At 33.3% G+C, this 26,794-nt stretch overlaps 1 protein-coding gene across 2 annotated transcripts in view; it reads left to right on the forward strand.

Moving 5' to 3' along the window:
- Positions 1-26,152, forward strand: part of Slc30a9 (solute carrier family 30 member 9) — an 89,442-nt gene extending 63,290 nt beyond the window's left edge. Inside the window, exons 11-18 of one of the 2 annotated variants that reach the window (XM_076864588.2) lie at positions 946-1,081; positions 3,945-3,984; positions 4,992-5,063; positions 5,512-5,619; positions 7,956-8,121; positions 12,744-12,873; positions 15,610-15,723; positions 24,696-26,152. In XM_076864588.2, coding sequence (XP_076720703.1) covers positions 946-1,081; positions 3,945-3,984; positions 4,992-5,063; positions 5,512-5,619; positions 7,956-8,121; positions 12,744-12,873; positions 15,610-15,723; positions 24,696-24,740 — 811 coding nt within the window. In that variant the 3' untranslated portion in view covers positions 24,741-26,152. Of the gene's footprint in view, positions 1-945; positions 1,082-3,944; positions 3,985-4,991; positions 5,064-5,511; positions 5,620-7,955; positions 8,122-12,743; positions 12,874-13,432; positions 13,516-15,609; positions 15,724-24,695 lie in introns of those variants that run through there. The other variant, XM_076864589.2, reaches the window with a different exon arrangement.
- Positions 26,153-26,794: the final 642 nt, after the last annotated feature.

Genomic DNA, 26,794 nt, shown 5'->3' on the forward strand with positions numbered 1-26,794 from the left:
GCAAAATTAAATCTTTTTTTTTAAAAAAAGAGTAGTTTTGATTGAAAAATCTTGTTTGAATTTGCATATGCCAAAAGGGTACAGTAGAATTTGGGTTTGGGAGTAAACTTCCCAGGAATTATTCTTATGAAGAAGTGATTGTTTTTCTCATATATATTTAACTTCTTTTTATGATACTTACACTAAAACAAATTAATGTACATTTTAAACAAAATGCTTGGAAAAAAATTACAATTTTAAGAAATTAGCCATAGAACCACCCAGAAAACTGAAGCTCTTGGTTCTAATAATAGTTGACAGTTACTGTTTGCTAAACTATTCAGAAGCAGCAATAAATTGTATATACCAAACTGTTTAGTTTTGAGCCTCAAATTACAGGTAATATAAATCACAGGTTGATCACAAGACCAAAATATTCCATTAGAAGCTCTATTACAAGGATATTTAAATGTCATCCAATTCATTAAACATCTGAATGTATTTTTTTAAATGTTTATTTTTTGGTTTAGGTGGTCACAATATCTTTATTTATTTTTATGTGGTGCTGAGGATCGAACACCAGTGCCTCGTGCATGCCAGGCCAGCGCGCTACCACTTGAGCCACATCCCCAGCCCCACTGAATGTATTTTTTGAAAATTAATTTTGATAACATAATAGTAAAGAAGTCCTAGTAAATCAAAATACACTATATGGAAAAAGAACTAGAAAATATCTTAATTTAAATGACATTCTCTTTACTTTTATATTGCTTTCAAAGATCTTGCAGGTTTTTTTCCCATTTTATATTTAGCTTTTCTCTTTTGTATTTGGCACTTAACATTTTGTTTAAATATACAACTTTAACATTTTGATGTTCTAAGAATTTTTTTAAAAAAACTATTAAACACATGTTTTGAAAGGAAATCACTTTTAGTTTTGCAAATTGTATTCTTTTAATTTTTCAGGTATGGATTTTCAAACATGCGCTATATTTCTTCACTAATTAGTGGTGTTGGTATTTTCATGATGGGTGCAGGACTCTCTTGGTACCATGGAGTTATGGGATTGCTTCATCCTCAACCAATGGAATCCCTTCTATGGGTAATCCTCTTTTCTTTTCTTCCCTCATTTTGAAGTAATATGACATAATGACTTAAGCATGGTAAAATGCCTTTGTCATATTGGTATTAAAGAACAGGAATAACATACCTTCTTGATTGTGTGATGTAGGGTAATGTATCTGTAGCTATTTTTTTTTAGAGTAAGACATCTAAATCTATATAATATTTTGTGATATTAAACAGAAGGATCTCTATATGGAAGGTTTTTTTAAAACTTTTTCTTTTAGTTATAGATGGACTTTATTTATTTATTTATTTATTTATTTAATTTATGTGTGCTGAGGATTGAACCTAGTGCCTCATATGTAGTAGGCAAGTGCTCTACTACTAAGCCTCAATTTCAGCCCCATAAGGAAAATTTTTAAGCCTGACCTTGTTGACTTCTTCTGTTTTGAGTTGCTGTTGAAGAACAAACACACCTCTGTTCTCTTTTAGTTTTAAGAATAGTCTCATGTCAATAATTAAAATATCCACTCTTATGTTACTAGTCATAAATTGGAACTGCATTTAAAAGTTAAAGCATCTCCTTTTCTCAGTCAGAAGCCTGCCTGCACTGAGGGATTGGAAAGATAGAAGGATGGTCACCTTCTGTATAGCCTTGCCTATGTGTCCTTTCCTTCTCCCCTTCCCTAAAGGCAGCTCCAAGGTTGTGATAGGAGACAAAAAAGTACTGACACAACAGTTTTATTTTGCTTTGATTTCCCCTGGCCTTTGTAGATGTTTAAAGCTTTCTTTGTCTTTCATGAACATTTCCTGGAGATTACAATGCTTGGCTGCTCTGACTAGCTCCCCTGACAAGTACAAATTACATAGCACTTCCTCTAACTCAGACATATTTGAGGTTGCCCTGCACTTGGCAAGAATACCTTTGTTACAGTTTATCTTTTTCCAAAAGAGTCCTATTCAGGGCTATATATCTGGGCCTTATGTTTAGCCTTTTTTTTTTGTATTGGGGATTGAGCTTAGGGGCACTTTACCATTGAGCTTCACCCCGTGGCCCTTTTTATTTTTTTATTTCAAGACAGGGTCCCACTAAATTGCTGAGGCTGGCTTTGAACCTGTGATCCTCCTGCCTTAGCCTCCTGAATTGCTGGGATTACAGGCACATGCCACTGCACCCAGCTAGACATCTTTTAACATGCCTTCTGTGGGAGTGCAAATTTTTCCCCAAAAGTAATCGCCTACTCTGCTGACACAGCTGACCCAGTCTTGCCTTGAGATTTCTTGTTCAACGGAGCTTCAGACATGCTATATCCAAACTCCTGGAACATATATCAAGCTTTCTGAGCAACCTCAACAGCTCAACTGCTTGCATTGAAGAAATCTTGACTTTTGATATCCCTAACTTCCAGCTCTTCTTAAATAGACAAGTGGGTATAGAGCTGGGGTTGGGTGTAGTCTAGAGAATAGAGGTCTCAGATTGGATCTATCTTCTGTGCAAAGACTGGAGGTACTAACAGTACTTCATTCTAGAATGTAGGGGTACTGTAATTTTGTTTTCTGTTTTGGGTCATAGACTAAGACAGAGTCCCACTTAACATCTTATGTATGTAATAACAAGCCTATTAAACATGGTATATAATAGCAAGCCTATTAAACTACACTTATTTACATTTGTTATTGACTAGTTTCCCACAGTTTTTATTGGTCAGTTTCTTACAATTATACATTTCATATAGTGAAAGTAAACAAACATATATCTCCTCCAAAGATTTGGCCACTTTGTAGATATAGTGCCTCTTTTTTTTTTTTTTATTTTTTAGTCGGACACAATATCTTTATTTATTTTATTTTTTATGTGGTGCTGGGGATTGAACCCAGGGCCTCGCATGTGCTAGGCGAGCGCTCTATCGGTGAGCCACAACCCCAGCCCTAATATAGTGCCTCTTAATATCTAATTTGCACAACATTAGACATTAATGAGATCAATTTTCAATTGTTTATAAATTTTAAGTTTCTAATAACTTATGTGTCTCTGAGTAAACAAACAGGGTTGCATTAGACTATGGCTCTTTTTAAATAAATAATAGGTTCCACATATCATAAACCAGTTTATTAGGAATTATTTTGAGATCTTTGACTCTGATATATGCTTTTTCATTTTATTGGGTAATCATTTCATTTTATTGGGTAATGTCTCGAATCAAGAAAAAGGTGAAAGGATTAAAAAGAGTTATTAGGAAATTTAGCTACTATTTTAATCATAGTAGCAGTAATTAATTTCAAGTTGTCAGTCAGATTCAGTGGAAAGAGCCTGTATCTGTCACTGGGAGGCCTGTGTTCTAGTTCTTGTTCTATCATTTTCTTTATACTCAATCAAGTCTCTGAATTTTGGAAAATGCCAGTTTTTACAATAGAATTATAAGGATTTGGGGCCAGGTTTGAAACTTTTAAAACCTCTGTTTCAGAAAAGCGTAGGTGTCTAGAAAGGTATGTTGAAAATTCTATAGGTATTTGGTTTAAATTTTATTTAAAAATTTTAAGAAAATTTAAGTATGTCCTGGACTGCAAGGAAGTACTGCTACCAAAAGAAATAATTGATTATTTTTTATAACTAATTGCCTTTCTGAAACAGGAGTTTTTTCATACTGGACATTCAGACAGAATCCAGAAGTTATTTGAATACGGGTGTGGATCTTAACTGTGTCTAGGATCCACAACCCCAGATTTCCAGTGTTTGTGTTTGTATGTCATTGCCCTTGTTTGAATTGTTTCCTGTCAAAGATCCTTACCATCTAGCTTGGATTTGAATTTTTCTGTTTTAGATATGACAAACTTTATACATGAAAAATTGTGATTCTTGAGTGAAATACTGAATGTATGTTTTAATATTTATTTTCTAGGCATATTGTATTTTAGCAGGATCATTGGTATCTGAAGGAGGTATGTGCCATCACAAAGTCTCACTGTATAGTGATATATATTGAGCATTCCATTGCTATAGTTTAAGTTCTGTTGAATAAAGAAAACTGTGGAATAGGAATCTAAGGTTTGTCTATTTTTAGGAAAAGAGGTCTTTATATAATGTACTGTGGTTTTTTCTGTAATGGATGTGACAAGAGGAAAGTGTGTTTTGTTCTTTAGTACTGCATAATGCACAAAAAATTGGAGTACAATATAAAAATATAATCATACTAGAGTTTTAAACACTCAGCTTTTAAAACTTCAGAAATACACACCTATAATTGTATTATGACATAGAACTGCTAATACGGAATGAAACTTTAATTCACTGCTATACCCCTGAAGCATTGTCATTTTGTATGTGTGGCATCCCCTTTGTCTGGTTTTTAAATTATATAATTTTTAATTGACAGATCATATTTGTATGTATTTATGGGGCCCCTCATCTTTGCTGGCTATAAAATGGTGTTAATATCACCTGCTTCAAAAGACTGGGAGGCTCAAAACTGACTGTGTTGCCAGGTGTGGTGGTGCACGCCTGTAATCGTAGTGGCTCAGGAGGCTGAGGCAGGAAAATCATGAGTTCAAAGCCAGCCTGAGCAATGCAAGGCCCTAAGCAATTCAGTGAGACCTTGTCTCTAAATAAAATACAAAATAGGGCTGGGAATGTGACTCAGGGAATGGGTGCCAATCAGTTCAATCCCCAGTAACAACAACAAAAAAGTGACTCTGCTTAGGTGGTACCTGCCAAATAGTGGCTATGCAATAAATTAAGTCTGTTGTTACACTCATTTAATGATTATGGTTTAGAAATATGAGATTCATTTTATTATAATGATTAATTAGAGTCTTGATAATGAGTTAATATAGAGCTTTTCCTTGTTGCCAACCCTGCCATTAAAGTGTTGTGCTTGTTATTAATTTATCTCTTGAGAGTTTGGAGGTATGAAACCTCTTCCTTGCTGATATGAATGCTTTTCTTTCAGCAACACTTCTTGTTGCAGTAAATGAACTTCGTAGGAGTGCTCAGGCCAAAGGAATGTCATTTTATAAATATGGTATGTGTTTTAGAAGCCAAATATCAGTGTCTCCTTGTTTATTTTCTTAAAATGATCTAAGGCTATTGCTTTGTGCCACTTAGATGGATATAAAATATATCTCAGTGTTTTCCCTATGTGACTCTTACTGAATAAATCAGCCATTTGGAAAAATGTGCACTTGGAGCATATGGGTACTTTCTGTTTGGATTTGGCTTAAGTAAACTACTGTATTTCTGTATATGCTTACATAACCTGAAAAAGTAATTTGACTTTATATGGCATTTATTGTTGACATTTAAGCCAAAAAATTATGTTTATATTAAACAGAATTTTAAAAATTATGGTCTGTCATACCTTTTTATCTTACTTTATAGTTTGATTTTAAATAGATGATTACTAAAATGTCCTCTGATAGTAACAAGTTAGATTTTTTACAAATTTTCTTATCTCTTTCTTCATGGTTAAGTAATGGAAAGTCGTGATCCTAGTACAAATGTTATATTATTGGAGGATACTGCAGCAGTCTTGGGAGTGACAATAGCAGCCACTTGCATGGGTCTTACTTCTATAACAGGTAAATATTTCTTAAATTACAGATATATTTATTTGTACTACTTACTTCTCAAATATACAGGATTTTTTCCTTATATTATTGAATAATTTTAAACTAATTGTTAAATATTAATTCCATGCTAACCAATTATTTATGTAAGATATTTGGGCAGCAAAAGTGTTCAGGTTTCTCTGAGTTGCAAGTTTCTCTAATTTAAAAATAAGGAATCCTTGGGGCTGGGATTGTGGCTCAGCGGTAGAGCGCTCGCCTAGCATGGGCGGGACCCAGGTTTGATCCTCAGCACCACATACAAATAAAAGCATAGTGTTGTGTCCATCTACATCTTTTTAAAAAAAAAATGTTAAAAATAAATAAATAAATAAAAATAAGGAATCCAGTGCAGTGGCACACTCCTATAATCCCAGTGACTTGGGAGGCCAAGGCAAAAGGATCACAAATTCAAAGCCAGCCTCAGCAACTTAGGTCCTGAGCAACTTTGTGACACCTCATCTCAAAATAGGGATGTGGCTCAGTGCTTAAATATCCCTGAGTTCAATTCCCAGTAGCAAAAAAATAAATTAATAAGGAAAGGTATTAGTAGAAGATTTCTATAATACTCTAATCCTTGTGGCTATAACTTTACCTATAAAAGTATAATAACATTTGTCCTAGTAACTTTATAAGTTTATTAAGATAGTATGAGAGAGAACTAAAAAAAAAAAAAGACAGTAATCTAATAAATGGATATTGTGGCTCTTATTCACTTGTCTTTTCCTGTTCTTAAGTCCAATAGTAAGTGTTATTGCCTTTATATTTCCTTAATTCTAAGTTGGTTCCATCTTCATTTTGATAGCTAGTTAGGTCTTTTCAAGGGCCAGTACAATACAGGTAAGTCAGAAAAACTATTTTATTTTCTAAAATGAAAGAACCATTTGGTATGAAAGGCTTAATATGTGGAGTTGGAATTCTCTTGGAATGGGGCTTCTTCCATTCTTTCCCCTTTGTTCTTGCAAATAATTTTAGGTGATTGGCTTCCAGTTCTGCGATGTTTCTTGAAGTGGTCTGAAATACAAATTGTTCTTTCTCATTTTGAATGTACCTCTTGAGACTAAAGGAGCATTTTCTTATGTTCACTGTGATCTGAAATATTTCTAAAAGTGTCGATTTTATATCCCTTTGTTTTTCTGGTTGACCTATAGTTTGGGGTCTTTTTTTTGAACATAAGTTATTAGTGAAAAATTATTTAAGTTTGGATTTGTAAAGAGCATATTTGATCTTGAGTTCTACAAACCTCAATAGATTATGCTTTATACACTTAGATAAGTGAGTTTATTTTGTAATATTATATTTTGGCTACATGTTAATAAAACTAGTATATAAATTCAGATTTCTAGTAAATAAATATATTTTATCAAGCATTAAAAGTTAAATATTATTTTGATGACATTTTTTCCTCTGGAATAAAAAAGACTTCTAATTATAAAAGCCATGTAGGTAAAATTTTTATAAAAATTTAAATTGTAGCTTGGCATTGTGGTGCATGTAATCTCAGCAGCTCAGGAGGCTGAGGCAGAAGGATGGCAAGTTCAAGGCCATCCTCAGCAACTTAGTGAAACCCTGTCTTAAAAAATAAAAAAGAGCTGGGGATATGGCTCAGTGGTAGAGCACTCTTGAGTTCAATCTCCAATACTGCCAACAAAACAAAACACTGGAGGGCTTGGGGAGACACAAAATGCTGAACCTCACCTTCAGAATTTTTTATTCAGAAGGTCTGGGATGACATCTGAGAATTTTTATTTCTACCAAATTCTCAAGTGTTACTGATAACTCCTGTTACAGGAACCAAACTTTGAGAACCACTACTTTGTGGTACTAGCTAATTATTATCCTTGGTTGAATAAGATCACCCATATCATATTCTGTAGTTCTTAATTTTTTCACAGGATTTTGATAGGAAGGAGGCACAAGAAGTTTTTATTTCTTTCAGATTTTGATTCCACAACAGTTTTTTTTAGAGTACTACCTATATATCTAAAAGAAATTGACTCTTAATTATATTATTATGTATCTGGTATGTCTTCTGAAAATACTCTGAACCTTGACCTATATAATGACCAGACACAAGAAACAGGTCCTAAATAATTAAGCTCATAACACTCTTAGGTAATATAAAGCAGGTTGTACTGTTTCCAATTTTGTAGTTTAGTCAAACTACTAGGAGTCATTAAATGAGGTGACTAAAGGAATTGGGAATTAATTTTATATCCCTTTGTTTATTAATTGTGATTGTTTGCTCTCTAAAGTCATTGAAATAATAGAAAATGTTAATTCACTGACTTCTTACATGCTTTATTTAGGCAATCCATTGTATGACAGCCTAGGTTCATTGGGTGTGGGCACCTTATTAGGCGTGGTCTCAGCATTCCTCATCTACACCAACACAGAAGCACTCTTGGGAAGATCCATACAACCAGAGCAAGTTCAGCGGCTTACTGAACTCCTGGAGAATGACCCATCAGTAAGGTTAGCCTTATTCTAGTAATGTTGTCAAGACTTGTAAAAACATTGAAAGACTGGAATGTTTGGTTCCAAAGGAAGTTTTGGATTCCTAACCTTTGGAATTTTCTAATCTATTACTTTTCAGAGTTATTGTCTTGGAAGGAAGCAAGAACACTTAGTTTCCTTTTAAATTTTGTATTGTCTTTATTAAAATAAGTCATAGTCAGATGATATAACGAGAATAGAAGTTTTACAAAGTACAAAGTTTTGGATCCTTAATGTGGAACCACTTAAAATCAAACCTTTATATTTATATTTACCTTATATTTGTATTGTAATTATAAGTTGAATATATTAAATGTGAAATAGTATTTATTTATGGGGAAATAATTACCAAAGTAAATGTAATTTATATTGGTTTTGAAAATGAACTTTTAATGTATTTAAATTTTTTTCTTATATTATTTTTATATTTTTATTTATTTAGTTATTTCTTTTATTGTTATTTCTTTTATAGTGGTAGATACTGAACCCAAGGCCTCACACATTACTAGTTAAGTGGTCTACTAGTGATCTTTCCCCCAGTCCCTATCTTTTAAATTGTGTAATACTAACTAAAGAACTGAAGACTTAGGAGATACCAGAAGAGTTGTACTGTTTCCAATTTTGTAGTTTAGTCAAACTTTTAGGAGTCATTAAATGAGGTGACTAAAGGAATTGGGAATTAATTTTATATCCCTTTGTTTATTAATTGTGATCGTTTGCTCTCTAAAGTCATTGAAATAATAGAAAATGTTAATTCACTGATTTCTTATATGCTTTATTTAGGCAGTCCATTGTATGACAGCCTAGGTTCATTGGGTGTGAGCACCTTATTAGGCGTGGTCTAATAAGGATTTTAATCCTTATTAGAAGAAATATTAGAATTCTCATGGTGTTTTTTAGTGAAATTTAGCAGCAGTGTGGTTTCATAATGAAGTGGAAAACCAAAACTTTAAAATCTTAATTTGAGCGGCTTGAGGTATAGCTCAGTAGTATAGCATTTGCCTAACATTCTTGAGTCCTCATTTCCATTTCCAGTACCACCAGATTTAATTTGTTATCCCCCTGCCCAGTGTCTTAAGATGGTAGGTTAAATTTTTAATTTGATATGTTACTTCTTTTTTTAATATAGACATTTCTAAATATAAATTTTCCTTTTAAACACTGCTTCTCTGTATCCAGAAATTTTGATATGTTGCATTGTTTTGATTCATCTCAAAGTACTTTCTTATTTCCCTTTTTTAAAATTGAATTTTTTCTTACTGTATGTTTTTTGTTTGTTTGTTTGTTTTAGGTACTAGGAACTGAACTCAGGGGCACTTAACTACTAAGCCATATCTCGAGCCCTATTTTACATTTTTTTAAATTTAGAGACAAGGTCTCACTTAGTTGCTTAGTGCTTCACCATTACTGAAGCTGGCTTTGAACTCACAATCCTCCTGCCTCAGCCTTCCAAGCTGCTGGGTTTCCAGGCATGCACCATTGTGCCTGGCTGTATTTTTATTGTTAATTGACACATAATAATTATATATGTTTATGGAACACAGTATGATATTTCCTTCTGTGTCTACACCTATTAGCTATTTTGAAGTATACAATTAATTGTTGGCAATTACAGATACTCTACTGTGTTATAACATTTGAAATTATTTTGTATCAAACTATACCCCTGTACCAATTGGTCATCCTCTCTCCAACCCTCCCTAATTCTCAGCATTTAGTAATCACTACTGTGTTTCTATAAGATCAATCTTTTTAGTTTCCTCATACAAGTGAGAACATGTGGGTTTTTCTGAGTGTGCTTATTTTACTTATATTCCACTATGTATACATACCACATTTTCTTTGTATAACCATTGATTGATGCCTAAGTTGATTCCATATCCTGACTGTTGTGAACAGTGCTACTATTAGCATGGGGGGGGGGGCGTGTTGTAATCTTTAACATACTGCTTTTTCTTTTTTGTTTTTATTTTGTTTGGGGGTGCTATTTAGGAGTGTGTTTTTTAATTTCTAAGTATGTGTGAGTTTCCCAAATTATCTATTACTGATTTCTGATTTCGTTCAGTTGTCATCAGAGAATATACTTCATATTATTTCTGTCCTTTTAAGTTTACTGAGGCTTATTTTATGGCCTATATATATTCTATCTTGGATCATATTCTATGTGCACTTGAAAAATGAATATATAGATGTTTGTTAGGTTTATTTGGTTTATAGTGTTCAAGACTTTAGTTTTCCTGTTGGTCTTCCTGACTTGTTCTATCCATTAGAAGTAGGGCCTTGAAGTCTCTAGCTATTATTGTTGAATTGTTTTTTTCCTTCATTTCTGTTTTTGTTTCATTTACTTTGGTGCCCTATTGTTTGACATGTATGCATTTATATTTTTCATATATTATTTACAATTAATGTCTAAAAGATTGGCCAATCTGAAAATTTCTGCAAGAATGAAAATCTGTGGATTAAATTATTTGAGAAAATAAAAGTAATCCAGAAAATTCATGCAATTTTTAAAATAGTATAATAATTACTTTGTTGTGTGACAAATTAGCTCAAAACTTAGTGGTTTAAACAACCTTTATTATCTGTTTCTATGAGTCAGGAATTCAGGCCCTGCTTGTATGGGTTCTCTACTTCAGACTTTTTCAAACTATAATCAAAGTGCCATGTCCTAGAGAGGGAGCTACTTCTAAGCATATTTAACTTACGATTGTTGGCAAGATTGAGTTCTTTGCCACATGGACCTCCCCAACATGGCAGCTTGCTTAAGCACTGCATGCAGACTGATAAGGCAGTAGGAATTGAATGTGAACAAGAAAAAAAGTCACAGATTAGTTAACTGTTGGAAATGACATCTCATCACTTTGCCATATTCTCTTTGTTCGAAGCAAAGCACTAGGTATAACTCATATTCAAGGAGAGGGGGATCACACAAGATACAGGAGGTGGGGTTCTGTCATTGGGGAGCATCTCAGAAATACCTGCCCCACTTTCCCATCTGCAGTTATATATAAGAACATGAGAAATGTGTTGGGTGCTTTGATGCATGCTTGTAATACCAATGACTCAGGAAGCTGAGACAGGTGAGTCACAAGTTCAAGACCAGTTTCAGCAACTTTAGCAAGACTCTGTCTCAGAAATTTAAAAGAGGAGAGGATGGGGATGTGGAGTTACCCCTGGGTTCAATTCCTAGCACTAAGAGGAAAAAAAAAGGACAACAACAACATGGGGGTGGGGGCGGAATCAGAATATATTTACTAGCTACTACTTAAGTTTTAATTAAAAAACAAAATGTATTAATACTTTGTGAGGACTGAAATAGATTTGCCTTTGAAATAAATGAATAAATTACATATTACTTCCTACCAGTCTGGACAAGTTTTATTTTTAACCTGAGATTATATAACTTTATAAATTATTTATCCTTATTTCACCCTAGATAGTTGATAAAAACAGCTTCTTTATTTATTTGGATAAAAAAATTTGGACACAGTAACTTGCTCAAGATCATTCAGAAATTAGTGTGAAGTGCAAAGTGCTTATAGTCTCACTTAAGCTTCTTCTCTAGTACATCTCTGTGTTCTCAAGATTCAGAGTGTTTTGTTATTTCTTATATATCCAGTGAAGAAAAGATATTATGGGATCACCATTGAAAGAAGAAAATTTCTCAACTGTTTTCTAGGAAAGATTTAATTCTTAAGGGTTAGGGCAGGAGGAATGAAAAGTAGTTATAGATGAGCATCCACTTTACTTTCTGAGAGGCAGATGGTGTAATATAAGGACTCCAGGCTTGGATATTTAAAGAGCTAAAGTGTTAGGGAGTCCTATTCTATTAGTTACTAGCTGACTTACCTTGAGCAAGTCACTTATGCCCCTCTGGAACTGCTTTGTCATCTATAAAATGAAGATATCACCTTACCTATTTTATGAAAGTTATTTATTAAATGCCTACCTTATGTTTGATACTATATTAAGCATTTTATATATGTGTTAGCTCATTAGTCCCCTCATCAATCCTATGTGGCAGTTATCAGTAGCTCATTCTAAGAATTTTTCTCAGAGTTGTACAAAGACTATTAAAGAAGTTTGTGGATATAAAAGTTGTTGGTAGGGCTGGAGTGTACCTCAGTAGTAGAACACTTGCCTAGTATATGCAACATCCTGGTTTAGATCCTCTGCATCCCACATACATGCAGAAAAGTAATTAGTGTGCTTTCTATGACACCATTATCAGCAACACATTTTTTGTAAATGGTATTTAGGAAATGACTAAATGGATATATGGGACAAAAGGTTTGTGAGATAACAGTAACATTTTAGAAAAACAATTTAGAGTTAGTGTTCTTAATACCTGAACTTTACAACTTACATGTATGGAGTATTAAAATAATATTTGTTATATTTGTACCATTGTATGAAATATGCACAAAAAAAACTAAACATCTAGTGAAATTTAGTAAGTGACACTTAGTGGTGAATTCTGTGAAGCTATCTTAGTCCTTATTCATCATGGGAAGGAAAAAATCAAGAATTCTAGACTTTTTGCCATTAGAGAATATATGTGTATATGTATATAAATTTGTATGCATTGTTATTGATTGCAGGGCAATTCATGATGTTAAAGCCACAGATCTGGGATTAGGTAAAGTAAGATTTAAGGCAGAAGTAGATTTTGATGGACGAGTTGTTACAAGATCATATTTGGAAAAACAAGATTTTGACCAAATGCTACAAGTAAGTTTATGTGTCTGTAATTTTCTTATATATCCTATGCTTAGAAAACTTAAATTCTAAGTAAATAAATCTTTTTCTGTTATTGATCTTAAACTCACTTCAGCTGTCAACATCTTAGATTCTAAAATTTGGTACAGAGCCTTTTATTTACTATAGAGTAGGTTGGAGGAGACAATAGAAGAGCAGACTTTTGAAGTTATTCATGCTTGCTATATGCCAGGCATTTTAGCTGTTTTATCTCATTTACTCTTAACTCTGAGAAGTAAAGAAATAACATTTCATTTTAAAGTATAGGTAAATTAAGACAGATTAACTAACTTGCCTGAAGTTTCAGAGTCTTGTTTATGAATTTAGATCTCTCAAACTCCAGAATGTGTGCTTTTTTCTTTATATTAAGCAGTCTCCTCCCACTTTTATTTGAAGTTTGCTTTCCATGCTTTAGTTACCCATAGTCAACCACGGTTCAAAAATATTAAATGGAAAATAACAGAAATAAACCGTTCATAAGCATTAAATTGCTTTTCTGAGAAGTGATGAAATGTTGTGCTGTCCTCCTCAGAAATGAATCGTCCCTATATCCAGCATATCCTTGCTATCCATGCTGCCCACCCCCACTATGGCAGTTGAGAAGGAAGAAGGGGGCCACATTCACATAATTTTTATTACAGTATGTTGTTACAGTTGTTCTATTTCATTGTTAATTTTTGTTGTTACTCTTTTACTGTACCTAATTTAGAAATTAAACTTTATCTTAGGGGTGTGTGTGTGTGTGTATAATTATATAGTTTTATGTATCTCCTGGGATCTTGAAATTATCACTGTAAAAAGGGGACTGCTGTAGTTTAAAAGATAATTTACAGAATATAATGAACAGTGTAGATTATCACCATGTGCCTTTGTCAGTTGTTAATATTTTGCTGTATGAGTTGAGTATCCCATCTCAAATATTTCAGATTTCAGAAATGTTTCATATTTCAGAGTTGTTTTTTGTTTGTTTTTAAGATCATTTGCATAGACTTGGATCAGACATCCCTAATGTGAAAATTTGAATTGCCTTTTTGTCGTCACTCAAAATTTCAGAGCATTTTGGATTTTTGGACTGAGGGGCTCAACCTGTACTGTTAGCTTAAGATCTTAAAAACAGAATAAAGCATTACAAAAACAGCTCAAGCCAGTTTCTCTTCCTAAATCGCATTCTCTTTCCTTTATTCCTAGAATTAGTTATTATGATGAATTTGGTACCTACCATTTCCATTCATATTTTTATATTTGTCATCATGTTTTAGCATAATATAAAGCAACATTTTGGATGTTTAAAAATTTACAGGAATGATTTCATATTGTATGTATCTCTCTAAAATTTGCTTAACAGCATGTTGTTATATAATATGCTATATGAATATGCTGCAATTTGTGTGTCCTATCTGCAGTCGATAGGCATTATATTCTTTTCAGTGTTAAATTATTAAAAAAAAATTCCATGATGGCATTCTCATACATGCTTCGTGCTTTATATATGCGTAAATTTCTTTAGGGTAGTATTCAGATAGCTAGGTTTAAAATAGGTGAGGGCCACTGAGCATACATTCTTGTCTTCAACTTCCAAAGGTATTGCCAAATTTTTCTCCAAAGTATGTTGATTCGATTCCCACCATCAGCATACCAATGTTTCTGTTGCTTCACATTCTTACTAGATTATATTGACAGAATTATCTTTCTTCAGTTTGTTATAGTACATTCTAGGAGGGAGGCTATCAGGGATTGAACTCAGGGCCACTTGACCACTGAACCACATCCCAGCCCTATTTTTTATATTTTATTCATTTTTTCTTTTTTTATTAGTTGCTCAAGACAATACAATGATCTTGACATATCAGGGTATGAATTCTCATTTTTCCACGTGTACAAATTGCAGGGTCACATTGTTTATACATCCATGTTTATACGTACAGCAATCCTAGTGTCAGTTGTATTCTGCTGCCCTCCCCTCCCCTCCCATCACTATTCTTTACCCATTCTACTGTGACACTTATCTCTCTCTCTTTTTTTTTCTTCCCTTCCCCCTCACAGCATCATATATGCATTTTGTGAACCCATGAGGGTCTCCTTCAGTCATCCGTGCAATTCCCCTTCTCCCTCCTTTTCCCTCCCACCTATTTTTTGTATTTTAGAGACATGGTCTCACTGAATTGCTTGTCACTTCACTTTTTCTAAGTCTAGCTTTAACTCACCATCTTCCTGCCTCAGCCTCCTGAGCTGCTAGGATTACAAGAGTGTGCCGCTGCGCCCAGCTATTATAGTACTCTTTTCCTTTGTGCTTTTTATCTTGTATGATGAAGCCTTCATTATCCCATTTTCACAAAAATACTCTCTTCTTCTAAAAGTTTTATGGACTTCCATCCTTAGGTCTTTAGTCTAATTGGAGTTGTTTATTTAAAGAACTGAGGTAGAAATTGTCTTAACCCTGATTTGTGAATACTCTTATATTTTATAGTGCTTTTGTATTTTTATAGCTCTTTAGTATTTTATAGAGCTACCTCTGTGTAGCATTGTACTCTATCTTCTTGAACTGAGTTTCTTGGGAAATAGGTGATCCATTGCCTGTATCCTAAAGTTTTTTAAACTTTTTATTAAACTTATCAGTGTTTGTCATAAATTTCTAAAAGGAATTATCAGTGTACCACTGTGATTTTTTAAAAATTTTATTTTGTTTTTCTGCTTTTATTTTCTTTACAGGAAATTCAAGAAGTGAAAACTCCTGAAGAGCTAGAGACCTTTATGCTTAAACATGGAGAAAATATTATTGATACATTAGGAGCTGAAGTAGATAGACTTGAGAAGGAACTGAAAGTAAGATATATACATTCATTATAAAAATATCATATTGAGGGGGCTGGGGATGTGGCTCAAGTGGTAGCGCGCTCGCCCAGCATGCGTGAAGCACTGGGTTCGATTCTCAGTACCACATAGAAACAAAATAAAGATATTGTGTTCACCTATAACTAAAAAATAAATATTAAAAAAATATTGTATTGAGGGCTGAAGGTTGTGGTTCAGAGGTAGAGTGCTCGCCTAGCATGCAAGAGACACTGGGTTTGACCCTCAGCACCACATAAAGTAAAATAAAGACATTGTGTCTACCTACAACTAAAAAATAAATATTAAAAAATATTATATTGATAATGGCAACTATTTTTTGAGTATTCACTCTGGGCTAGATATATCACATGCACACTCTTTTTTTCATGTTTCTTTTTTTTAACTTTATTTTTTTATTTTTATTTATTTTTTAGTCATACCTGACAGCAGAATGTATTTTGACATATAATATATACATGGAATGTACATACATCAATCATATTGTCTATTCTAATCTGCTGCCCTTCTTATCCTCCCTACTCCTCCCCTCCTCTCCCATCCTTTCTCTCTATCCAATTTAATGTGACACACTTTTTGTTTCTTTTTCTCTTTACAACATCATATATGTATTCTGTATAACAATGAGGTTCTCCTTCCATCTTCCGTGCAACTCCCCTCTCCCTCTTTTTTCCTCCCACCTCTCTTCCCTATTTACTGGTGGTCTTCTTCTCATGCTCTTCCTCCCTTATCCCATTTTGAGTCACCCCCCTTATATCAGAGAAGACATTCAGCATTTGTTTTTTAGGGACTGGCTAACTTCACTTAGCATAATCTGCTCTAATGCCATCCATTTACCTGCAAATGCCATGATCTTGTACATGCACACTCTTAAACTCCCAGAAACCCCATAATGGTTAGCTATTTATAGGCAAAATGATTAGGTTAGACAAGTTGGATAACTGACCTGAGGAAGTAGGGGAATTATGATTTGAACCTGTTATTCAGTTCCAAATACTGTATTTCTAACCACTGTTCTGTTTGCTTAGTTTCTAAAATAGCAAAAAGGTTTTTGTTTCTTTTTCTTTCTTTCTTTTTTTTTTTTTTTTTTTTTTTTTTGGTGCTGGGGATCAAACCCAGGGCCTTGTACATGCAAGGCAAGCACTCTACCAATTGAGCTATATCCCTAGCCAGGTTTTTTGTTTCTTTTTAAATAAGCATTTTGAAAGTTCCTAAAGAAAGATAAAAGGGAAACTTTTGAATGTGATCAAAAGTTAAAACAAATAAAATATGACCTTAAAAATACACATTTAGGCGGGACTAGGGATATAACTCAATTGATAGGGTGCTTGCCTCACATGCCCAAGACCCTGGGTTCAATCCCCAGCACCACCAAAAAACAAAACAAAACAAAAATTTACACATATAGGGGTTGAGGTTGTGGCTCGTTGGTAGAGCATGTGTGCCTAGCATGTGTGAGGCCCTGGGTTCGAGCCTCAGCACTTCATAAAAAAATAAAATAAAGGTATTGTTTCTATCTACAATTAAAAAAATATTTAAAAAAATATACAGACACCTTGATTTTAGTCCACCTGATTTATTTGATGTTTATTTGTATTAATTTGGAGATTTTAGTTGTGTTGCTGAACTATCTGATCAGGTTGCCTTTAAAAATGTCTCTGATCTTAAATTGCCATTTATTGACATTTGAGTTCTATTTGTTCACAGTTCATAAACACTTGTAAATAACCTTTAATATATAATATAGTTGGTGAAGGCAGTGCATTTTCTTCAGTTGTTGTTGACCATTCTTTAGTTTTGTTAAAAAACTGAAGGAACAAAAAAAAAAACTACTCTGCTTTACTATCTTTGTGAATTTAGATATCTGATTACATTAACAGTAAAGAAGACTTTGTTAATATTGTTGGCATTATAGTTCACAAACTTACCTGACATAATTTTTGGAGTTTTTAAATGAGCATTTCTCAAATATTTTGATCTTAGGACTCTTTTTATTCTTAAAAATTATTGAGAACCCAATATCTTTTGTTTGTTTGAGTTACAGTTACTGATATTTTCAAATCACACATAAAACTGAGAAATTTAATAATATTTATCCACTCCTCTCTATATAAGCATGTTACTATATATAATATTTTAATGAAAAATAATTTTTCCAAAATGGGAAGAAAAATAGTTAAAGGGGTGATATTATTTTACATTTTTTTAAAAAAACTCCCTTATACCTACCGGTAGAAGATAGAGTTCCATATCTGCCTCTGCATTTAATGTGTAGTGATTTGATTATTTTGGTTGAAGAACATGAATAAAAGGGAGGAATATTCTTACAGTCTCTTAACACAATTGGAATATTATCTTTTGATGCTATATCCAAATCTGGCAGCAAACCTTATCAGTGAACTTCTCACAAGTTACTTGTGCAGTTAGGGGGCACTGTCTATAAAGACTGCCCTTGCTTCCAAATTCCAATTGTGAGTTTTGAGAGTGCCAGGACTACCCAAAGGTCTGATAATTCACTTGAAGGACTGCCAGAACTCATTGAATGGTGTAATTCTCATAGTTATGGGGTTCGTTGTGGTGGTGGTGGTGGTGGTGGTAGAAGTTGTACTAAGGATAGAATCCTTGGCCTGTCATTGCTTAGCAAACACTCTATCCCTGATTTACATCCCCATCCCCATTGTCAGGGTTTAATGTAGGAAAAGAATACATATTAAAATTAGGCAAGGGAAGAAGGACATAGGATAGAGAGCCAGGAAAGTTCCAAAAGTTGGAGCTTCAGTTGTCCCTTTCCTGTTGAGTCATGTTTCCTGGCAATGGAATGTAATGGTAGCATGGAGTGTTGCCAAGTCTCCTCTGAGACTTGATGTCTATAGGTTTCATTGGGGACCATCGTTGACTGCTTGAGTGAACCCTTTGACTCCTACTTTACCAGAAGTAGTAGATAACTGTGGAACCAAAACTACAAAGTGGCCAACACTCTCCAGATAAACAAAGACACTCTTAGGACATTTCATGGGTTTAGAAACCATCTCCCAATGATTGAAAGGAAAAAAAAAAACAGTACTTTTTTAGGTAAGATTAATTCTCTAGTAGGCATTGCTATGCTAATATCTATCAGTCTGTCTTTGTATTCTGAATATATCTTTCACCTGTGCATGATTCTATAACATAAATTGGTATACTGACTTATGCAGATCCTTTGAATGGTGTTCACGTTATTTTTTAAAAATCAGTTTATTCAGCTCACAACTCAAGCAATCACAGGAGTACTTTCTTGTGATATTGTACCTCAGTATGATGTAGGGCTTTATACTTCTCAATTTTTTTTTTTGTTGCTCATTTTGAGCTTAAATCTGTTAGTAAATAAGCAGCCTCATATACAAGTGAAGTGTATGAGTACCTTTTGAGGTGTTAGGAATGTCTTCTCTGCACTTTCCCCACTCACAGTTTCATATGCACAAAAATATACATGTGTACATACACAGGCAGTCTTTCTGAGATGCTAATGAATAAAATCCCAGGAGTAGTAGACTGCTTTTTTGTTGTTGTTCTAATTAGTTATACATGATAACAGAATGCATTTTGATTCATTGTACACAAATGGAACACAACTTTTCATTTTTCTGGTTGTATGTGATGTAAGAGTCATACCACATGTGCAGTCATACATGTACTTAGGGTAATGATGTTCAACTCATTCCACCATCGTTCCTGTCCTTTCCCTCCCTCCCCTTTGCCCAATCAAAGTTCCTCCATTCTCCCCACACTCGTTTCCCCCCACATTATGGATCAGCATTCACTTATTAGAGAGAACATTCAGCCTTTGGTTTTTGGGATTGGCTTACATCACTTAGCATGATATTCTCTCAGTTCCATCCTGAAAATGCCATAATTTTATTCTCTTTAAATGCTGAGTAATATTCCATTGTGATTATGTGCCACAGTTTCTGCATTCGTCTGTTGAAGGGCATCAAGGTTGGTTCCACAGTTTAGCTATTTGTGAATTGAGCTGCTATGAACATTGATGTGGCTGTGTCACTATAGTATGCTGATTTTAAGTCCTTTGGGTATAGACTGAGAAATGGGATAGCTGGTTCAAATGGTAGTTCCATTCCTAGTTTTCTAAGAAATCTCCATACTGCTTTCTATAGTGGTTGCACCAATTTGCAGTGCCACCAGCAATGTATGTGTGTACCTTTTTCTCCACATCCTCGTCAACACTTAATGTTGCTTGTATTCTTGATAATTGTTACTCTGACTGGAGTGAAATGAAATCTTAGAGTAGTTTTGATTTGCATTTCTGTAATAACTAGAGAAGTTGAACATTTTTTCATATATTTGTTGATCAGTTGTATATCTTCTTCTGAGAAGTGTCTGTTCAGTTCCTTAGCCCATTTATTGATTGAGTTATTTATTTTTTTGGTGTTAAGGTTTTTGAGTTCTTTATATATCCTGGAGATCAGTGCTGTATCTGATGTGCATGTAGTAAATATGTTCTCCCATTCTGTGGTCACTCTCTTCACATTATTTATTGTTTCCTTTGATGAAATATACTTCTCCATTTTATCACAGAATTTTTTTTTTAATTTTTTAATGTGCTGAGGACTGAACCCAGTGCCTCACACACATGCGAGGCAAGCACTCTACCACTGAGTCACAACCCCAGCCCTGTATCATAGTATTTTTAAAAGTGGACTGTCTAGTGAAGTTTAATAAAATTAACACATTTTACTAGTTTATGAGGGGTATTTTAAAGTGAAAATGGCTTTATTTCCCCTTGAGTATGTGGCAGTAAAGGAACACATTAACAACTAATACAGTTCCATTTGCCTTGAACTGTGCAAAGGTGCCAGTGGTTTTACCCACCATTGTTTTTATGCCATCATAGGAAATAGCAGCATCTTAGTTATGTATTATTTACTATAAAAAGTTTTAACTTTAGAGTGCCCCTGCAAAGGTCTCATGACTCCCAATAATGCTTGGACCTTGAGAACCATTGTTCTCTATAAAATGTGAGGTGATGATTATATTGAACAGGGTAACACAAAAAAGAATAACACTTTGTTCTTCAGTTTTAGTTACATGGCAAGGAAAATAATGAACTAAATCTTTATTTGTTATACTTTAAAACAATAAATCAAAAGTCAGATTTAAGAATAATTACAAATTGTTCATTCTCAGGTGTTATTTACTCTTAATCATAGCAAGATAAAGATTATTGTTTGTTTATTTAACTTTGTTGTTTAATTAAATTCTATTAAATCTTTACTAGTGTATTTGAATTATATAAGTCTTTCATTCCCCAGTACTGCCCAAAAAAAAAAAAAAAAAAAAAAAAGGAATTATATAAGTCTTTCAAGTCAAAGAGCTAAGTTTAACCTGCATGTTCAGGTGGAACCATCTTTGACTAAGATAACACAGCATGATTAATCTTAAGTCAGAGGAAAGTTCTTTACAGTTGCAGTCCCAAACCAAAAAATAGGGGTACATGAATAGAATTTTTTCTACTCGTGAAAATAAACTGATTTTCTTTCAAAAACTAAAATTTTATATATTGGATAGTCCCTCATTTTTAAATATCTATGGTGTCCTTCTAAAGAAGGACAAAGTGTTATTCTTTTGTAATTACTGTTGAATTACTTAATGTTATTGAATAATTAACAGATTACTAATTAATAGTTACTTTCCTTGTTTTGACTCCATGGAAAGGGGACAACTGAAGCTCAATGTTTGAACTTTAGTAATACTTCTTTTTAATACTATAATTCTGCATAGCCATTAGCCATCTCTTGAGTAATTTTATTGAGTTTTAGAATAGGTGATATTTTTGGCTTAAAATTCTAGAACTTGGGGCTGGGGTTGTGGCTCAGTGGTAGAGCATTTGCCTGCCATCCAAGAGGTACTGGGTTCGTTCCTCAGCACCACATATAAATAAAAGATTTTGTGTACACTTAATACTAAAAAAAAAAATTTAAATTCTAGAACTTGCCTAATTTTATATAAAGATATTAAAAATGATAAAATCTAATTATAAATTCTGATACTATAAAGTAGAAGTTACAAAATTTTTATAAAATTGTAAAAAGTATCTATTTGTAAAATATTATTTTGAAGTTTTTTGAACCATCTGTTTTAATTTTTTTCCTTTTGTTCTACCTTTATGTTTTAGTGTGTGGGTTGACCTGTCTTCCCATCCCTTCATGAAGTTTTTTATATTTGAAATGATTTTTTTTCCTGCAAGGGAGATGAAACAATTCCATTGGAATTAATTCAGTGGGAGACTGCCATAACATTTGTAAATTCCTTTAAGTAATGTTTCAGTTAAATGCTCTGCTCTTTATCTGTGCTCCTCTAGTTGCATTCTCCTAACAGCATTTTCCTGACTTCAGCCTACAGCGTTGCAAATAAAATCACACGATTTGGTTTTTATCTCTGTATGAGTTGTTGAAATAAAATCTGTCTGTGATCAGTGAAATCGTCCAGTTCACATTGAGCAGTATGTGAGACATAGTAGTTCCAAAAGTATTTATTGAATAAAAGAATGAAAATTTTAAGTGGGGCACTAATTATTGATTCTTTAGTTCTGTGTAACAAATACCAGTTTCTACTATGCCTGTCGTGATGTCTTGTTATAAAGTAAACATTGAATTTTTAGGACATTAATACTTTTTCTTTTATGCATTCATTCAGCAAATGTGTGTGCATACATTTTGCATTGTGCACATATTTTTTACAAATGTTGTTAGTTTTCTATCTGAAACCTTATTTTAAAAATTAGAGAAAATTAACTTTTTGGGTTCTTTTCCTTGAGATAAGATTTTTTATCACAGTGATTTTAGATAGAATAATACCATATTTCTCAAGAACAGCTAAATATTTGATGTCATACTGGGATAGGTAAGGGCTTCTTTTTTTTTTTTAAGAGAAAAAAATAAAAAAAAATTTTTATTCTATTTAAGAAGTTCTGGAGAGAGAATAGTGTTAGGTAAAAAAAAAAATTGAGAACAAAACTGTTCTCTATGTTTGGGTAGCCCTGACCACTCTCACCCTAGGATCCAAGAAGAAATTATCCCCAGGCACACTTGAACTATACTTAGTTACAAGAAAAATTCTTGTGTACAGTTGTTTTTTTTTTTTTTTTTTTTTTTTAGTGTTTTATTAGTTGTTAGTGGACCTTTATTTTTATGTGGTGCTGAGAATCGAACCCAGTGCCTTATACACATGCTAGGCAAGTGCTCTACCACTGAGCCACAACTCCAGCCCTCTTGTGTACAATTAATAAAATGCTGTGGCAGAGCTATACTCTAGTGTTAACACCAGACTTCAGTTTTTATAACTTAATTCCTTTAGGATAAGTAATACACGTGGCCCCAGGATATTAGTTTTTAAAAACTAGAAGTTATTAATCCTGACTGATCAATGGGATCACTTAGAACAGTTTTTTTTCCCGTTAATTTAGTTTTACAGTTTTTATCAAATAATGCACAAAGTTCATAGTCAAACAGAACTGAGAAGCTTGTAACAAAGATAAGAATCACCTGCCTCATTCTGCTTATTCCTTAATTCTACTCTCTGAGATGGCTGTTTTTAATATTTGTAGTATTTCTTTTTGTTTATATGCCATATTTCTATGTAAGTCTTATACTGCTTCTCCTGATTTAACATTATTTATTTCCTTTTTGCTGGGTATAGCTTTTATATACTCCTGTACATCTTCTAGTCTAATTGGGGGACATTATCCCCCAAATAGAGTTAGATATGTCCTTCCTTTATATACCCTTAGTAAAAAGAAGCCCAAAACCTTTACTTTACTCTGTAGTTGCAGAGTATTAAGTTGCCTGCTTACCTCTCCAGACCCCTTACTAAACATAAGTTTATTGAAGACAAATACTATTTTTGTTATAGAATTAAAATTCCTTACTCTAGCATATGGTAAAATTTAACAATCTGATTGCTGCCTGTCTTTTTAGCCCTTCTTGTAGTCTCTGTGCCAACTCCACTATAGTGCCACAATCTACTTTCTGGGCTCTCTTCCTTTGCTCATACAATTTTATTTTCCTACCCAAACACTCTTACTCATCTCTCTGGAAGACTTACCACATTCGTGTCTAACTTAGATTATTATGTCTTCAGTTAAATCTTTCTGGATTGCATGAGCAAAAATAACGGGACTCTCATTTTTATTCCTAGTGTTTAGTATACTGTAATAGTTAGGAGACTGTATTAAGGCTTGAAATCTATACCCATTCCATCATTTACTAAGAATTTGACCTTACATTAGTTAATTTCTTCAAACTTCAGTTTTTCTAGGCATAAAATGGAAATAATAATAATGTTATCATAAGGATTTTAGAATACACACATCTGTACATAAAACCTGTAGCACAGTACTTGAAATGAATAAGTGCTCACTAAACATTAAATGTTATTCTGTAATATTTTATATCATAGGTGAGAATTGCTTCACTTATCTTCATGGCTGACCTAAGTCCATTAGGGTCAATATCACTCTATTTAATTATCATAGCTTCACTTTCTAGCATAGTACCTGTCCCAAGACTAAATGGATTGTTATTGACATCCGTCAAATGAGTGGTTATGAATTCATTGTTTCTTATTACAATTGTTTTGCAGTGATTTTCATTTTTATCACAAAAGAGAGCATATTTCTAATGCTTTGGCGATGCTTGGCACATACAAGATCCTTAATGCATTTTGCATTTCTTAAGACATGAACAGACTCAGGGTGGTAGAACCATTTACTGAACTGTTTGTAGTGTGTCTGTTCACCTCTTTGCCTTTTTCCTTATGCAAATATTTCTCTGGTTAGTATGCTATAGTAAAATAGTTTGATCAAATGTTACCAGTAGCTCTAGTGATCAAAAGAAATTTTTTTAAAATAGAGGTTTTATTTTAGTGAATAACGTGATAATTTTTCTTTCCAGAAACGAAATCCTGAAGTTCGGCATGTAGATTTGGAGATACTTTAACCTTGATGGGGTCTTGGAAATGAGCTTGTCAAGCCATTCTACAAAGCACGTTTTCCTGCTTCTTCCCATACTAAAGGAGTCAGCGCCCGCCATTCAGAAGCCTTTTCCTTTTTCAAGACAGAGGAAATATTTTATGTAAAGAGCAATTGAACAGGCCACAGAACTAAAACTTCTTTCTTCTAATCATGTTTTTTGTGCTTCAGTAGGGGACACTTTGGTTATTTCAGTTGTTCATAATTTCATTTTAGCCTGTCAGTGTGTATTATACCTTGCAATCATGTGTCTTTCTTCACATTGGTAAAAAACAAGTGGCATCCATAGGATTATAACTTTTAATTTTGTTCCTACTGAAGATTTTACTCCATCAAAATCTGCCAATCTTGACTATTCTGGCTAAATTTGGTTCAGGGTTTATAAACAGTCACTCTCTTTCAAAGTCTGTCTTTCCCAATACAATGTAGAAATTATTTATTTCTACGCACCTTGTTATTTTGACCTGAGCATTGAGAAGAGTCCTTCTTTCCTAACCTAACCTCTTTATCCAGATATTCATTCCAGAAGTGGTTTAGTTATTACTGAATTAAGTGAAGACATTTCAGTACTCTTTTATATCATAGAAGTTGCCCTTTTGTAAAAATTTCTCATTTCTCTTTTTTTCCCTTATTTGGTTTAATTTTTCTAAAGTTAAGAGATATAAAGTAATCCTAAACATTTCCATGGGCCAGTGTAATGGTTGTTTCTTTTCTTTTCTCTCTCTCTTTTTTTCTTTCTTTCTTTTTTTTGGGGGGGTGGGATAAACCGGTTTCAGTACTGTAATGTTTATTTTCTGGGAGATAATGCATTTATAAGCATTTTAATATTCTGCAAAATGAACTAGAAATATTTATAATTTTACAGAAAGGACATCATTTCATTTTTAATTTATTTAAATGGAGGCACTACTTATGTAAATTTGAACTGTGGGATATTTCTTGCTTTGAGAGAGAAGTAAATCTCTTACACTGAAACTTATGTCATGATTTTGTATCATATGGTAGTCGTCAGTGTATCTGTGAGTTTCTTGCAGTTACAAGTGGGCATTCAGCATAATATATTGGGCTATAACATATTATTGTAAGTAAATAGTTTTCTAATGACCATAAAGTATCAAGGTGAAGAAAACATGTAATTCAAGTAATTAAAAATTTTAGTGAAAAACTACAGCTGTCTCCATCAAAACAAGTCATATGCACTTTAAAATGTCCAGGTAACAGTGAGCATTGTTCATGCCAGAATGGTGGCTACTGGTCTTTGCTGAGTGAGACCTGCAGACCTAACTACCTGTGTGAGGTCAGGGTCTTAAAGCTAATATGGAAGTTTATAAATTATAGCAAATTGTAATCCTGGAAACAAAAAATAAATCTTTGACTAAAGGGTTTGTTTTGGTAATTTTTAATCTAGTACTGTCATTTACTGGAAGATTGTGAGAATTGACATTGTACTTCTTTTGGTAATGCTCTACATTTTAAATAAGGTAACAATTCAGTTTTATTTTAATATATAAAATCGTTGAGCTGGGGATGTAGCTCAGTAGTCAAGTGCTTGCCTAGCATGCATAATGCCCTTGGTTCAGCTCCCAGCACTAGAAAAAATAAATAAACACACACACACATATATTTATATATATCTAACATTTATCATTTGATTATCTGTTCTTATACTTTGATTCCTCATCCCTAGTTTTTTTAAATCTTTATTATTTACCTGTTATGATTACCATGCTATACATTCTGTCTTCTTTCTCCATCCCCTTTCCCACCTGCCATTTGTTACTATATGTCATTGCTACATGGGATAGTCCAAATTACATACAACTTCCTACAAGTAAAATTACTCTTAAATTTTTCACAGTTAGATAAGAATAGTTAACTTGTTTTTTAAGTTTTTTTAGAGACTATCAAAGTTGATGCTCAGAAGTTATTCCAAATTTTTTTTTAAAGAATTCTCTAGAAAAGGTCAATTCCTACTATGTCTTCAGATTTTCTAAACTGATTTTGGTTGAGGTCATACTATTC

This window comes from Callospermophilus lateralis, chromosome 8 (assembly GCF_048772815.1).
Source record: "Callospermophilus lateralis isolate mCalLat2 chromosome 8, mCalLat2.hap1, whole genome shotgun sequence".
Classification (NCBI taxonomy): Eukaryota; Metazoa; Chordata; class Mammalia; order Rodentia; family Sciuridae; genus Callospermophilus; species Callospermophilus lateralis.